At 40.6% G+C, this 17005-nt stretch overlaps 1 protein-coding gene across 8 annotated transcripts in view; it reads right to left on the minus strand.

The window, feature by feature from the left end:
- The window catches only part of BIRC6 (baculoviral IAP repeat containing 6), a 182011-nt gene that overhangs the window by 72875 nt on the left and 92131 nt on the right, over positions 1 to 17005 (minus strand). For all 8 annotated transcript variants that reach the window (XM_072992371.2, XM_020802834.3, XM_020802831.3 and 5 more), the window contains 6 exons: positions 15433 to 15995; positions 13272 to 13447; positions 7552 to 7648; positions 6313 to 6507; positions 4228 to 4428; positions 1014 to 1293 (listed from right to left, as the gene is read on the minus strand). In XM_072992371.2, coding sequence (XP_072848472.1) covers positions 1014 to 1293; positions 4228 to 4428; positions 6313 to 6507; positions 7552 to 7648; positions 13272 to 13447; positions 15433 to 15995 — 1512 coding nt within the window. The remainder of the gene's footprint in view (positions 1 to 1013; positions 1294 to 4227; positions 4429 to 6312; positions 6508 to 7551; positions 7649 to 13271; positions 13448 to 15432; positions 15996 to 17005) is intronic.

Consider the following 17005-nt stretch of genomic DNA (forward strand, 5'->3'; position numbering starts at 1 on the left):
TCTCAAAATAAAACAAGAGGTGTCTTAGTATTTACAGAAAGTGAGGCTGGTGGCTGCAGTAGCACCACCAGAAGTCTCAAATGATGTTGAATGGAGGCGTTCAAGAGTAAGCTATCCAAGGGTCCCCAAAATTTGAAATCGGTTCTTTCACTTTTATATAGCATATTCAAGCAAATTACTATATAGAAGGATGGGCAACCCTTTTAAAAGAACCCACTCAAACTTAAAAAGATGCCTAACACAAATCCTCTACATCTATTTGTCAGGTATCTGGCAGATTTCATCCCCTCAGGAGTGGCTACTGAGCTGGCAAAATTCATCCTGTTAAAGTGAAAAAGCTGTAGGCATTCGTTGATTCTAGTCTATGGAGAAGACATCTAGGATTTTAAAAAAATTCAAGACGATTCTCTACTTCATGTTTGAGGGGAAGTGTGACATCAATACAAGCAAACAAGGAAGATTCCAAGGAAGCCCTAGAACCTTACTAAGACCAAGAGCAATACAGAACATGGATGGGGCAGTCCTAGTCCAGAAACCAAACTCAGCCCATGGAATTATCACTGCCAGCCAAGGCTTCCCCTTCCTGGCCTCTTTCTTCCTCAGTGCAGCAACTGCATTTAATTTTATCTTTTAAATTGCTCACTGGAACCAGTGAGAGCTTCCATTAGCATCTGAATCCCATGTGGGCTGCACGAAGTCTTTTTCTGGAAGCTGCAGCTGGAGAGAGAAGGGTTAACACTGCTTCCTTGTATTCTCCAGTGATAGCAGACCCCTGCACATTGGAAGGTTCTTCTCAAATCCATTTGCTTCACTAGAGATGGAATCTTCAAGGGCATATAGCTATATTTCTGATCTATCCACTGCTGGGTTGTCATGACAGAATGAAACCCCTCAGAAAGAAAAGCTTCCATATCATTAAGATTTTTGGCCTCTAGTAAGTCAGTCTTATAAGGTAGGACAAAACTAAAACAGTAACAGATTATTTGTTTTTTGTATCTATTGGAACAACATACCTTGTTTTGGATACCTGGTCTTCAGAGGGAAGGAATGGATTATTTACAGTTGCAGATGAAGTGTTGCCAAAGGCAGTGAGACCAAGCAATTTAATCTGAGAGAGACCCAACGTGCTAGCATCTCGAGGGCGGTGAAGGCGAAGACAAACAGCTGAGGCAACTTCAGCTTTTACAAGTTGTATTTTTATGTAGGTAAGACCACTTGTGATAACAGGTGTAGACAAGGGTAGCATATTCACTCCATCTGCACTTATTTCAATGGATACTGATGAAGGACATGCTGTAGATACACAAAGAAGTATTGTCACTTAGATGTGATCACAATTTTACTGCTATGAGAACTAAGTAAATAGACTTTGAACAGAGAGAGCACAAACTGTAATTCAAAAGAGGGACTTTTTTCAAAATGAACAGACTAGTAAAAATAAGTTGAAATGGGAGGTCTCACATCTCTAGATGGCTAAGGTTTATTCAATGCCACAGTAAGAGAAGCTCTGCTATGATGTATTTTTAAGATGAGGAATGGAACCATGATTTCAGAGACCTACTGAAACTAATCTGTGCCTCCCAAAAGAGCCAGCATTTGTGGCCTTGGGCAGGCTGCACAGTCCCAGGATATCCTCAGAAGAAGGGAATGGTACACTTCTGAGGGCTCACTACCTAGAAAACCATGAAAAGGATCCCATACGTCAGAATTGGCTTGATGGCACACACACACAAAAAATTTGCAAAAAGGTTCCCTTCAGGAAACGGAATTTTTGAATAGATTAGGAAAAACAAAACAAAAATAATGCAAATAAAAGACAGGCCAAAAACAGTATTTCTGAAAACATTTGGACCAACAATAAACCATTCTTTAAATACATCAGAAGGAAACCTGTTCAGTGAGAGTGTACAATTCGTGGCAAATTGTGAATTTGCCTCAATGGTGGCAGCCATGCTCCCCTCCTGTTTCAACATTTTCATTTACGGCATCAATGTAGTACCACGCAAAATGGTGCTGAGATGGGAGTAACCCCGTGCCATTTGCAGCATGCTCACGTAACCCCACTGGAAAAGTCTAAGGCTAATGAGAAACATAAGGCTATCAAATCCCCTGATTGTGGCAATGGCAGCAAGATACAGTACAGTTTTGGTATAGAAAGTTTTCCTCTGTCTCTCACTTCCAAAACATGTTTCTTGATTCTTTGCTATCTCTTGTGGGTGATACAAGCTTTTCTGTTCTTCCCTGAGTCTAGGAAAGGCTGGGTGGACTGGAAACCTTGATTTCTGTTTCCAGAAAAATTGCAGAATTAATTGAGAAGAGTAGTTGACGTTTTGTGTTGGAGTCAAATGCATTCCTTTTAGATGAAGGATGCTCTCTCTTTCTCCCTATCCATTTGAAAACAATCCACATCCTGCTGGAGACAATGACAAGATTACAAATGAACTTAATGGCTCCAGATTGCATCCTTAACTGGGAAGTAAGGATTATTCATTTAAATGAAATTTATCTTCCAGATTAAGCGCCCTGATCCTATTTGTGCTTTACCTGGAAGTTACAGTCCAGGTTCAAGTTGCACTACTGTGCACAAGTGAGTAAAAACCCATTGAAGATCAGGAATACTGCATTCCTATATATCAGGTAACCATGTAGTCACAAATCAAACTTCTCTGACATAAGATACAGTATGTACATGTACTTAGGTTTGAAGCATATCTTAAAGTCCTTAAATCAAGATAATTTCCATTTCAAAAACCCAAATACTGAGCACATTTTCACAGAAGGAAGAAGTCCTGGCTGATTTTAAATTTACAGCTGACAGGCAGCATAATCTGAAACGAATTATTGACTGGGAAATAATTTCTACTGGGTTCAATGGGACTTCACAGCATCAGCACTTGGTCACTGACTGGAAAGCTGTGAAAGTAGAGATGCCAGGATTCACTCCTTCCCTGCTACTACCTTCAGAAAACAGAGCCCAAGCCTACCTCTTCTTAGATCTCATTTCAATCAAGTATGTACTCCTGTCTAGGAAGAAAGCATATTGATCACAGTAGTACAAATGTACATAGGCAGACATGGATGGCAGACATGGCAAGAGAGGCCACAGAGAATGGCAGAAGGTGAAATGTACATAATTCATGAGATTAGCCATCATCCCCTGCCATGGCATCAACCTCTTCATGTGAAGCTGAGATGAAGAGTTCACCAAATCTGTTCCCCTTTTTTCCCTTCCTTAGGAAAGGAGTAACTCTTGAGAAACAAGAATGGACGACCTTTGACAGCAGCCACCTACCATTCCACCTACCAGTCCATCCCAAGCCCCAGCAGTGAGTCCGGGTACCTGGTGCTAGCCTGCCTTTGTCCACAAAGCTCAAGAAATGGCTTCCCCTTGGACACCTTAACAGGGGAAGAAAATGAATAACCTCCTTCCCCATCAGTATCCATTACAGTAGCTCAATAACACCTTTCCAAACATATAAATGTACAGAATAATGAGCATCCCAGTACTGCAAAAGATGTTCACTGTAGAAATTCCACTTTCTTTTCACAGATCCTGTGGAGAATCAGTAGGATGATGATGTTTTCATTTCAGGGTAAGTATAACTGGCAGGTCTTACTGAAGGTTTTGCTGGGATTAAGCTACCAGTAAGTCACGCATAGCACTGGGCTGGCACAGGTGTCTGACTTTCATCTTGTACACCACCCTCTAATATAAGCATGTGGAGCTGGAGCACTGAGAAGGATATCCATGGCAGCTGTAGGAGACTGACTGACTGTGCCTGGAAGATTTCACTGGATGACTCAGTGGAAACAATATGCATCTCCTCTATATTGCATCCAGAGTGGTGTGTTTAACTTTTAGGTTAATTCAGTGACTTGATTCCTTTAGACTTGTCCACCTCCTGCTTCGGAACCAACAGGGTCAGTACCAACAAGGCTTTCTTATACCAAGTTGCCTCTCCCCATTGGAGTAATTAGGGCCTTCAGGTGATTACATATCAGTTCCATCTGACCTGAGGTAGTTGCTGGTAGCATCTTCTCCAATAGCAATTTAGCCAGCAATTTTCACCTCGCTCCTCATTTGGGCTGAAAATCTTAAAGAAACTGCACAAGATGTTGTTCCACTGTCAAGGTGCTTATGTAAACCACCTAGTGTAGTGCTTGCATAATGGGGCAGAATATAAATTGAATATACAGAATAAATAAATCACATAGTTCCATACTTACTTGCAAGAGATGCAAGATGAGGCTGGATGTGTATTTCTTTTAACAGCACTGCAGCTGGAAGGTGGATTGTAAGGTCACACCAGGCCTCCTCTGGCAGAAAAATATAGGACCATGCAGCAGACCGAGCTCTTCTGTGAGGTGGAGTTGCCTGTAGGAGAACTTCGGCCGGCTGGGCTGTAGGACTGCTTGAAGTGATTGAACCTTCAATAAATAATTGCTGTTAATATAGTGTGAAGGATTTCAAATATGAGATCACAAAAACTTGCAAATATGAAGAGCTTATTAAAGAAAAAAAGGCTATAGTAAGCATGTATTATGGGGATTAGTGAGATAAACTGAAATGAAAAATACAAAAAATTTTCTTTCCCCTCATCTTCATTTATAGCTATGCAACAAATTACTGCTATGTCTGATATTGATTATTACATACGAACTCTTCTGTGAAGAACTTCAGTTTTAAAGTCTGGTAAAGAAAAAAACTAATTAGCCCTAGCATGAAGTCAACATCAGTGCCATGCAACACTTAACCATGGTTAACACTGGTGGAGAAAGGAAAACATATTTCTGCTCCAGAAGCAAGGACTGGGCAGGAACGCCCAATTTTATGTCTTGCTACCAACTATTTATACAGTGTCAAGGAAACAGAGCTATTACATATGAATTTTTCCAGCATATGTAGTGCATATCTATAATTTTCCTTCCATAAATCTTGAGTAAACAGCTGTTCTCTACCCTATCAAATCTTTTTCATTTTGTGCAACAACTTCTAACAGCCTTTACTAGGAAGAATAATTAAAACTGGATAAAGTTTTTAATCCAATTAGACAAATAAAATAAACTCACAAACTTGGAAGGGGTATAAAATATCTTTCAAATATTTCACTTTCAGAGGCTTAGCAGAAAATTAAATGTGCAACAAGTTATAAACATTGTAGAATACCAGACTGCTAACCGCTAATATACTTTTCAGTGTAACAACGGACCACAGCTAATATCCTCCAACAAGAAGACAGCAGGAGCCACACTCACACAAGCAGTATTTTGAAACATGAAAGTAAATTTCAAGTACATTTTATCTGTCACTAACTCACTATAATAATTGAGGAGCATTATACTAATTTTGCTCTACAGCCTTCTCAGTCTAGAACTTTCTAAAAGTTTGGACCATCTCCAGACATAATTATCAGTCATGCTTGATTGGGATTATAGCAGTTATCCCCCAATATTTTGGAAGAATATACAGTAGTTGGGTAAGACTGCCTTTCTAACCTTACCTGGGCTGTTGTGGAATGGGGCTGTGACATTTTTAAAAAAATATCTTTGTAAACTTCTAGAACATTTAATATATTTTATAAACCAGTGGGACCTGCAACAAAATGTTGCAGTGTCTACTGCTCTTGTTCAGGATTCTATGTAGTCCAGAGGTCCCCAATCCCCAGTCTGCAGCCCATGCCAGTCAGACCTCCTGCCCCACCCCCGCACACACTCACCTCTGTACACCCCGTTTGCGCCTGCACGCACACTCCCGCATGCCCTTGTGAGCGCTGCGCTGCCGTTTGCATATGTGCACAAGCGCAAGCACGCCCAGACAAGCAGTGCCATTTGCGCATGGGTGCGCATGCACTCGTGCGAGAGAGAGCTCTTGTTCGCACATGCGCTTGAGCATGGGGGGGTGCCTCACCTTCCCCAGCTGGCCCGCGGACTGAAAAAGTTTGGGGACCGCTGATGTAGTCAGCCAGATCCTTCTCCAATACACTCATTCCATTTTTGCTCCAATGTAACATTTCCCCTCTGCCTCAATCATCCTGCAGTCCAGCGCTACTGAGCATACTCAGTCTTCATTGAGTTGTTTTGGTATACTCCATGTAAGGATTTTTTCCCAAGCAAATTTCTGTACTTTTGCAAGCTTATGGTCTGCTAATAATGTATATGGAAGGCACTGTCTGGATACATAAGAGTAAATACTTGGCTAAAGAGTTCACTTTTATGAAGAGGACAGTGACAATAATTATTCTGATGTTGTGCATGTAAGGTCTGGTTTCTAGTGCTTCACAATAACGCTAATAAAGGTGGCTCATAACATACCCAATGGTGCAAAATTGTGGATTCCTTCTGCATTATCTGGCTCAGAAGCTAGTACTCTTGCCTTCAGACTATTATCTGTGGCCTTGCTAGGGCCAGAGTCCAGAAATTTCATAATAGTTGAAACCATGCTTCTTGCTGTGTTTACAATGGCTCTGGTACTGGTCACCATGTTATTGCAAATAAGTTGAACACCCCCTGGAAGTACAAAAGAAGGTTAATTAAATACCATATTTTTCCGTTTACAAGATGCCCCAAAGTATAAGACGAATCCCTCTTTTTCTAAATCCAAATTTAAAAAAGCAGGGATCAAAGGGCTTCCTTTTTGCTAAGCCCTGTGCTTTGCTTGCCAAAAGGCAAGAAAAGTGGCTGTCAAAGTGACTGCCTACTTTTCCTGGCCTTTTGAGAAGGAGGTTAGCAAAAAAAGGTGAGGGTGCGCTGGGTTTAGCAAAAAGGGAAGAGAAGCCGTTGTTGCCTTTCCTTTGCTAACATTGTTTTGTTGCCTCCAAGGCAGTGGTGATCGGGCTGGTGGGGAGGAGGCAGCAGCTGGAGGCACTGGAGTGTGTGTGAATGCTCCTTCGCCTATGCCTCCCGCTGTCTCCGCCCCTGGAGGGGATGGAGGGACAAGGCAGAGACTAAGCTGAGCCCCTCAGTCTCGCTGGAGGTGGTGATCGGGCGGGTGGGGAGGGGGGGAGGCAGGCATCAAGAGGCGCCAGAGCGTGTGTAAATGCTCCTTCGCTTTCGTCTCTGCCTCCTCTTGCTGCCTCGGCCACAGAGGGGAAAAGCCGTGAGCTCGGAAAGAGGCAATTGGGCGGCAGCAGCAAGAGGCGCCCGAACGTGCGTGCGACTGCTTCCTTCCACTTATAAGACAACCATCAAATTTTCCTCTGATTATTTTAGGAAAAAATGTCATATTGTACACAGTAAAATACGGTAAGTCCAACTAGTTTCCAGCACAAGTTTTGGCAAAGCAACAAATCAGGATTTCCTGAGTATGCAGAAATTAAGACTAATTCACACTGGGTTTAGCCCATTACAGACCTCTTTTCATCCCCAAGCCACTCTGGATGGTCAGCAGCTACTAGCAAGAACACAGGTTGCAGCTTGGCATTATACAGACTGGATAACGGAGATTAGAGACTCCTTTATGATATGCAAAAGCTGTTTTGGCTCATTCTTTTCTAATTACAGCCTGACACTCTAATTGTAACAACATTGCAGGAGATGTGACAAGATCCTTACCCATATCATGAAATGCTTTCAGTGCCTCACTGGTATCAAGCACTCTTAAGATGAACCAAAGCAGTGGCTCAGACAACTGGCAAGTAGCAAGAGAACCCTAGTAGAAATGCAAAGAATTATATAGCTACAAGCTTGCATAATCATACTATCTGAATACTGATAAACCAGTAAATTACAAACTATTCATTCCTTTCCATAGCCCATATCTCCACTCTAAAGGGATCAATGTATGCCTGATCTCTATGTTTTGCACCTTCCCTCAATATTAACTAACAAATGGCCAGCCAAGTTTTATAATTTTTATTTTGTTTAGTAAACTTATATCATCATGCCTTTCTACTAAAATTCTTTCTTTAATAAATAACGATAACACACAAGAAAACAATGAAGTTACAACTGTCTATTTAGGCTCCTGCATTAATAAACTTCTAGAAGGGAAGACACTGACTCTTCCGGAGACTTATGAGGAAACTGTGCTGACTGAAGGTAAGGAAAGATCTTATTTATTTATTTATTTATTTACAATATTTTTTAGCCGCACCATTGCCAGTGGCTTCTTAGTTCCAGATAGGAAAGTATCTCTAAAACAGTGAACGTCCTCTTGCAATGGCTCTTGGAGAAAGTAATTCAGGCACAGACAGGGTATGCAAGTATGCCTGTGAAATGCAAGAGGTGCTACAAAGAGAGTAACGAATTTTGAGAATAGCCAAAGAGCTGATCTAACATTAGCAGAATGTCTTGCAACTCAGTTCTGGGTTTAGCATGAGGAAAAAAAACCCCATCTTAATTGCACAAGCAAGCAAGACCTCAATGCATGTTTATCTTTATATGTAAGCTAAATGTAGTGCTAGCAAGTATGGATGAAAACAATTAAATGTTTGAAGCTGTACGTTGATTTAGGCATTTATTTATTTGATTTCTACCCCGCCCCTCTAGACAGCATCTACTCGGGACGGATATCTTAAACTATCTTGGTTTTTAAAGGCTGACCTTGCAAATCATGCAGGGATAGAGTTCAACAAAGACAGTAGGCTAGTTGCTGGAACAGTAAATGTGGAGCTGGGAAGGGCCAGAGAAAAGAAAAGAGAAAGGAAATTTATTTAATGAAGCCTTTTATTTATTATTAAACAAAACAATAAATAAAAAGCATCATTGTACTTGTACTCCGCTACTTCTATTCTGTTACTGCTCTACTCCAATTGCCAAAAGTCAAAGATAATTCTTTTGAAGCAGTATGTAAAAAAATTTCCAGTATATAAGTGTATCTTAATCACTGTTTCCTTGACTTCTTGCCAATTATATGCTTCTTATTAATTGGGCCTGGCTGCAGCATTTGAGACAAAATGAAATTATGACATGCTGGTCAGAGGCAACCATATGTACAGTATGTTAAATACTTAAAACAGAATATAACTAAGAATATGATGGAAACTGTCTTTTTAAGGATAATGGCAAGGTAATTTTGGCAGTTCAGGTTTAGCTTTGGCTGCTATATTACTTACTGATTTCAAGGGCTACACTGTCATTTGGTGAATGAAATTATCATTTTGGGGAAAGCACAAGCTATTGAAATAAAAAAGCAAAGGTAACGCCTTCAAAAGTACTCAGAAATTAAACTACACACTTGAGTTTTCCACTGGACTCCAGCAGTGCCAGATCAATACATTTTTGCAGTCTAGCACTGCAATGACAAGAAATCTGAAAGACTTATCAGTCTTGCAAGAAGTACAGTGGTGCCTCGCTTAACGATTGCCTCGTTTAGCGATGAATTCGCATAACGATGTGTTTTTTTAGAAAATAATATGCATCGCATAACGATGTTTCCTATGGGCGATTTTCGCTTAGCGAAGTTTGGGACCATGCTTTGCATAACGAATGCGATTTTAGGTCCCCTGCTTCACTTAACGATGTTTCTTTTTTCAATTAAAAAAGTGTCTTAGAAGGGTCAAAAACGGTTCTAAATGCTTGGATTCGTTAGAGGACCCCTTAAGTCATGTGCAAACCTGATTTGGCTTTGATCTGACTTTTCGTTAATTTTTTGTGAATTTTTTTTTGGCCCATAGGAACCAATGGACCTGTCAAAATCTGACAGCTCTATGCTTTCCTATGGGGGAGAAAACAATTCACAAAAAATTAACGAAAGTTCAGATCAAAGCCAAATCAGGTTTGCACACGACTTAGGGGGTCCTCTAACGAACCCAAGAATTTAGAACAGTTACTGAGTCTTCATTAATTTTTTGTGAATTTTTTCTTCCCCCATAGGAAATAATGGAACTGTCAGATTTTGACAGCTGTCAAAAGTTGGGGGGGAAAATTCAGAAAAAATTAACGAAAAGTCAGATCAAAGCCAAATTAACTTTTGCATCCGTTTTAGAGGGTGCAGAAGCTAATCCAAGCATTTAAAAACATTTTTGACCCTTTTATGACACACTTAATTTTGCAAAAATTGACTTCGCAAAGCCATTGAAATGTATTGAGTCAGCTTCAATACATTCCAATGGAGGATACATTGTTTCGCTTAGCGATGTTTCCTATGGGTTTTTACGCTTAACAACGGCAATCCGTTCCAATTGGAACGGATTAACCGGTTTCCAATGCATTCCTATGGGAAATGGTGTTTCGCATAGCGATGGTTTCACATAGCGATGTTTTTTTTGGAACCAATTAACATCGCTATGCGAGGCACCACTGTACATTAAAATTTTTCTCATGGAGGCATAAAATGCACATTAGTGCAATGAGGATTCAGGAGCCCAAGAACTGGTTAATACAGTCATGTCAATGAAGGTTCTCTTTGCTAAAATTAATATAGATTCATTAAATTTGGTTCTTGGAACAACAACAACAACAACAATATCTAAGGGACAGATTATCTGCCCATCTATCCACATCACCAAAAGACCAGGATGTAATCCATGCATCTTCTGTTATAATTTGATACATGATACTTCCAAAAGGTTGCATCCAATACTTTCAGTCACTGCTCAGAGAACAAATGCCCCTCTTCTCAATCAGTCCCCACAAATACGTCAAATTTGCTCTTGAGACATTTATGGATCCTCTAGAATGTATTTGGGAGGGCACATAGGAGACTGCAGGGAACACAAAGTCCACGCTCTAAGAGGAAGCTGGACAAAGGGCAAACTGAAAGATTCAGATGAGCTCTAGTCAAACCAGGTGTTGCAGGGAAGGCAAATGGCCTCCATGATCATTAAGTAATCAATCCATATCAAGTCTGAGGGACCCTAAGTTAGATCCTGAATATGGAAAAAAGGATCCATTGAAGCATCCAGAAGCCATGCATTGAGCATCCTTCTATTAACTGTAACATTTTGGTGATGCAGAAGAACTGAGTTGTTCTCCGGAGAGCTTTAAAGTGATCCAATAGCTAAAAACAACATTATTTATTTATGTTAAATAAGAAACAAAATAACCAATATGTCCCTTTTTCTACTATTAATTCATGTACATGTTTTATCGACCCTAGATAAAAGCCGCCTAGAGTGGCCTTGTAGGCCAGATGGGCGGGGTATAAATCAATCAATCAATCAGTCAGTCAACCAACCAACCAACCAATCAATCAAGACCCACTTTGTAATCAGTTTCCAGGAGGTTAAGCCATGTTAGTCAACAAAACCAACAAAGAGTCTTATGATACCACTGCAGTCTACTTTCTGAAATCATAAATGAAGTGGGTTGCAGTCCACAAAAGGTTACACCAAATAAAACTTGTTGATCTACAACAAGGTTACAATAAGGTATAAGACTCTTAGTTATTTTTGCAGTCAATATTATACTGAAACTACATACCGCAGAAATTTCAAAGCTCTGCTTTGAGAAGCACGTTGAGTCTGCACCAAAGTGACAAAGCACAAAATGGTTGCTGGGGTTTTTTTGGGCTCTTTGGCCGCGTTCTGAAGGTTGTTCTTCCTAACGTTTCACCAGTCTCTGTGGCCAGCATCTTCAGAGGACAGCACGCTGAGTGCTGTCCTCTGAAGATGTCGGCCACAGAGACTGGTGAAACGTTAGGAAGAACAACCTTCAGAACACAGCCAAAGAGCCTGAAAAACCCACAACAACCATTAGATCCTGGCCGTGAAAGCCTTAGCAAATAAAAAGGATAAAATATTTCTAACAAAGTGTCGCCTTACTGGCTTCACAATCACTTTACAACAACTAGTATTTTAGTTAAAGCAAAGAAAAGAAAAGCATGCTGCTTATATACCGTCCCATAGCGCTTCAAGCAGTCTCTGGGCGGTTTACAAGTTAATTATGCAGGCTACACATTGTCCCCCCCCCCCCCCAGTAAGCTGGGTACTCATTTTACCGACCTCGGAAGAATAGAAGGCTGAGTCAACCTTGAGCCGGCTACCTGGGATTGAACCCCAGGTCGTGAGCACAGTTTTGGCTGCAGTACATCCCATCAATTCTCCCTGTGTAGTCTTTACCCTAAATATATGTCTCATAGCCAAAAGTCACTCACAGACATTAACAAATTCCCTTCTTCCTTGGAGGCCATCAGCAATAAGCGGGGTGGCCAAGGTATTCTCGAAGGCTTTCACAGCCGGGATCCAATGGTTGTTGTAGGTTTTTCTGGAGAACACGGCCAAACAGCCCAAAAAACCTACAACAACCAACAGGGTGTCCAAGCATCACTGGTTATTCCTTTAACATGGACATTTACTTTTTAACAATTTGTCTTTAACCTAATGAATTTTAATAACATGCACTTTACTTAAAGAATCATTCTCTAAGAATAATAGAAAAGTGAAGTTGGAAGGGTCCTACACGGCCATCAAGTCCAAGCCTCTGTTCAATGCAGGAATACAGTACTGTAATTTCTTAATATTCAAACATACTAGACAAGTGGCAATTTGCTACAACTTTTAGAACATAGATAATGTATTTCCCTTCCTTTGCCACTTATTTTTTTCGGCAACTTTCTGCTAAAAGTCATAGGCTGAACCTATGAAATGGCTAAGTCTGAGGGATATGTACTGTATGTGAGGATAGGTAGGCACTGTTCATTTGGCAGCCCATCTAGCCTTGGTACAGCCTGCTACTCAAAAACACACACTGCATGCTATACAGCAAAGGGGAGAGTAAGTGGGGAACTTTTATGTGTACAATGTACTAATGCATTGTAAGGTCCACATAGTCAAAGCTATGGTCTTTCCAGTAGCGACGTATGAAAGTGAGAGCTGGACCATAAAGAAGGCTGACCACTGAAGTATTGATGCTTTTGAATTGTGGTGCTGGAAGAGACTCTTGAGAATCCCTGGACTGCAAGGAGACCAAACTTATCCATTCTGAAGGAAATCAACCCTGAGTGCTCACTGGAAGAACAGATCCTGAAGCTGAGGCTCCAATACTTTGGCCATCTCATGAGAAGAGAAGATTCCCTGGAAAAGACCCTGATGCTGGGAAAGTGTGAGGGCAAGAGGAGAAGGGAATGACAGAGGATGAGATGGTTGGACAGTGTCATCGAAGCTACCAACATGAATTTGACCAAACTCTGGGAGGCAGTGGAAGACAGGAGGGCCTGACATGCTGTGGTCCATGGGGTTACGAAAAGTTGGACACGACTTAACGACTAAACAACAACAACTAACGCCTACAGATAGTTTTCAATAATTCTCCATAGCTTGCACATAGAAATAACTTATATACATCTTTGGCAGGGCAGATAAGAAGCAATGAAATAAATTATAAACACTTACTTGTCTTCCCATATAGCCACAGGCCATGTAGGTAAGAATAGGCTGAAGCATCACCTGTACTGTAGTGGCTTTTTTACTCAGTGTTGTTAGTATGGTAAATAAACCATCTCCAACTGATATGGCATCTAATCCACCATGAAAATTCTCATGTTTTGTAAGATGTAAACCACTTGCACCTGGGAATAATAAAACAGATCTGAATTAGTCTGGAGGTAATGAAGCGATACTTGCTAAATTCGGAGAATATTATGATAGCTTTTCCCCATATAAACATGTTGTCCCCCTTTATATACATACTGTAAAACAGAATGCTATACAATTATCAGTTCATGTTTTTCTGTTGATGTAATGATGGCATGCAAGGTAAACTTAAGTTTCCCCCCATGTTACACATCAAATGAACAGTAAAAATAGTTACTTTCCCCTTGTTCATATACAGTGGTGCCTCGCTTAGCGATTGCTTTGTTTAACGATGTAATCGTTTAACGATTAGCTTTCCAGAGCGATCTTGCGCTCCGGTTAACGATGTTTCCTATGGGCGATTTTCGCATAGTGATGTTTGGGACCTTGCTTCGCATAGCGATGACAGTTTGGGTCCCCCTGTTTCGCTTAACGATGGTTTTGACAGCCTCATGTTGGCTGTCTTTTAAATGTTTAAAAATGTTTAAAAAAGGTTTAGAATGCTTGAAATCATAAGTGCACTTAATAAACCCTTTGTTAAACTAATTTGACTTTGTTCTGACTCTTTTTGAATTTGTTGTAATTTCCCCCCCCCTTGAAATGCATTGAATAGGTTTCGCTTAGCGATGTTTCCTATGGCGATTTTTGCTTAAGGACAGCAATCCGTTCCCATTGGAACGGATTATCTGGTTTTCAATGCATCTCTATGGGAAAATGCGTTTCGCTTAGCGATGTTTTCCCATAGCGATTTTTTTTGCACCAATTAAAATCGTTAAGCGAGACACCACTGTAATTGTAGTTGAATCATAATACAATAGCAGTTTGCCTTTATTCTAAAAAAACCTATCCTCTTGAACCTTGTTACACTGCTCCTCAAATGTGGCAGTACAAATCTGATAAAACTTCAGAGACAAAAAAATTATAATTACAGTATAAAGGAGGCTTTATCTGAAAGCAGCTATGGTGAAACTTCACATTTTGTTTTCAAAACTGTGAAGACAGAACTGTCCTCCTCAAGCTGCAATACTAATAGAAATTTATTGAAGGGCTCTCTCTGCAGAAGGATATGTTGCGTATTCACAGAGAGCCTTCCATACAGTATAACTTCAACTCTACTACAGTCTGACAAAGAAGGCCAACCAATGCCATTGTTATAATCAGGTGACCTGTTCCGATCTGCTCATATATTTTAGATGTTTGTTATGTTTTTCCTTTGCTTAACTGGCCATTTTATTAAGGTTTTGATTTGCTATTATGCTATATTCACAGATCTTAGATAAAAAACTTGTTGTCACTTATGTACACCAGCTTGGAATCCTTTCGAAAAGTAGTCAAGAAATAACAATCTATTTAATTAAACATGTCAATTTTAGTTTCAGGTTTCCTATTTTATCAAGTGGTTGGAGTCTGAGTCCTTTCCAGCTCGACTATTTTATAATTCTGTGACCATCATTACTTCTTAGCTAGCCTGCAAGCAACAGAAAACATTCAGGCAGCTATAATAGTTCACCTAACCTGATTCTGAATTTCTAACAGTTATGTCGGCTCTTATTTCAGGCTAGTCAAAATGATCTAAAATGCACCATAGAACAGAGTCCTCTTAGGAGTTGAGGGGTACAGCACTCCATATAATCCACAATTTACATGAGCTGGGAGACTAGTCCATTTAAAGCACGAAGGCTTCTTTGTGCACAAGTAGGTAGCGACTAGGCTCTTGTACAATAGACAAAACAAAAACCAAGGGCCTCATTCAAGGTCACTGTACATGCTGTTGAAACAAAAGGGATTCTGACCACAGAAAAACTAAAAAACGGAGAGCTGTCAGTTTGCTACACCCTGTGTCTACCAACATTAGGCTTTGTTATATGCTAGCATGGGAGACTGTCTGGTCACTGTACTTAAAATGCTCTTGAGTTTTTACAAGACAAGCAGTATATACATCTCACAAACAGATAATTAAATTCACTATGGAAATACCTACCAATTATCATCGCCATGGCACTGCTGTTACACTGACCCAGAGCAGAGAGAATCTGGCTCATAATCTGTTGGTTTGCTAACACAAGGTCAGCGACATAGGCTGTTGAGCCTTGAGTACTGCCAGTGTTGCCGTTGCTATCTTTTCCACCAGAAACCTTTTCTTCATCAGAAACGCTGTCCATAGTGCTGCTGGCCACTTGAGCCCGAGCACTATACTCTCTGTTACTTGAAAGTGGCAGCTGCACTAGAATATTGACCAGCTTCAGCAAATCAAACATCAGCTGATCCCTTGTCATCTCTCCACAGACTGCCTTAGCATCCCCTGGCCGGATGATGTTGGCAAAGAGCCCTCCGAAACATGCACGGGCACCCACAGAACTGTCAGACCCACTGCGAGACATCACTTTGTCAGCACATGTAATGTAATGGTGCACCAGAAATGTGATGGATTCAATGACAGCGGAAATAGTGCTCACTGAAACAACTTCAAAGTTTTGCTCAAGTGTAAATTCCAGAAGCTTCACTTGTGCATCCAAAGGTCCCTGGCCAGTCTGGAAAGCACCTCTGCAAGTGAATATAATTAAAATTAGAATTATTTTAGCCCATGAAAAGCAGTAGCTCTCACATACTGAATACACTCATGTAACAAAATAACTGTCCGTGCAACTACTCTGCTTTTCATTGGGAGAAAGACATCCTATAAATGAGACAAATAGATGAGATAGATTAGATAGACAGGACAGATGTTTTCATGCCAATAAAGAAGGAAATAATAATTGCAACCCATTATAACCTGCAGTTCATTCTGACATATGTTGTTAGAGGGAAGGACATGCAACTAGGAGCTTCACTAAATGTCAAGGACCCTTAAGAGGCTGCTGAGCAAGTGGAGGACTGCTCCTTGTGACAAGCACATCAAACATTTTGTTCAACAACTTTCTACGGCTCATTCTGCTCCCTCAACCCACAAGAGGGAAGAATCAAGAATCCAAACTTTCATAATAGCTGTCTATACACAGGGCAACATGAAAGAGAACTCACTGCTGTCCCTTTTAGGAATAGACCTAAGAAACCTAAGGTCCAAATGCGTAATCATTTTGGCTTCCAACCCATTTGTGGAACTATTGTTCCCTTCAATCTTAAATATTTCTAGGGAACTCCTAACTAGCTTCTGTGATGCTACTTGTTATCTGTCCTGCCAGTTCTCATGCAATAAAAAGGGTGGGAAACATTGGCTACCTGATATTGATGGCCTACAACTCACATCAGCCTAATAACTAATGACAACGGATTGTTTCCACTACTGTTCTATAACACTGTCACTATGAAATTTTAGGTTCCTTTCTTCTCTAAACTAAAATTTACTTCCCTCCATCCCAGTGACCTGTGAAGCTTGGAAGAGGCACTACATCCTAGCCTATGGGCGCTCTTCTAATGTCAGCTGCAGCCACTGCTTTCCAACACAAGCAGCAGAGAGTAAAACCAGAAACTAGGAAATAGGATGGCTGAAGGCTGGCTGTTGGTTCTTTTATTCCTGGTAATTCTCACTGATATTATTATCCCAGTGCACCAGC

Source organism: Pogona vitticeps, chromosome 1 (genome assembly GCF_051106095.1).
Source record: "Pogona vitticeps strain Pit_001003342236 chromosome 1, PviZW2.1, whole genome shotgun sequence".
NCBI classification, from domain to species: domain Eukaryota; kingdom Metazoa; phylum Chordata; class Lepidosauria; order Squamata; family Agamidae; genus Pogona; species Pogona vitticeps.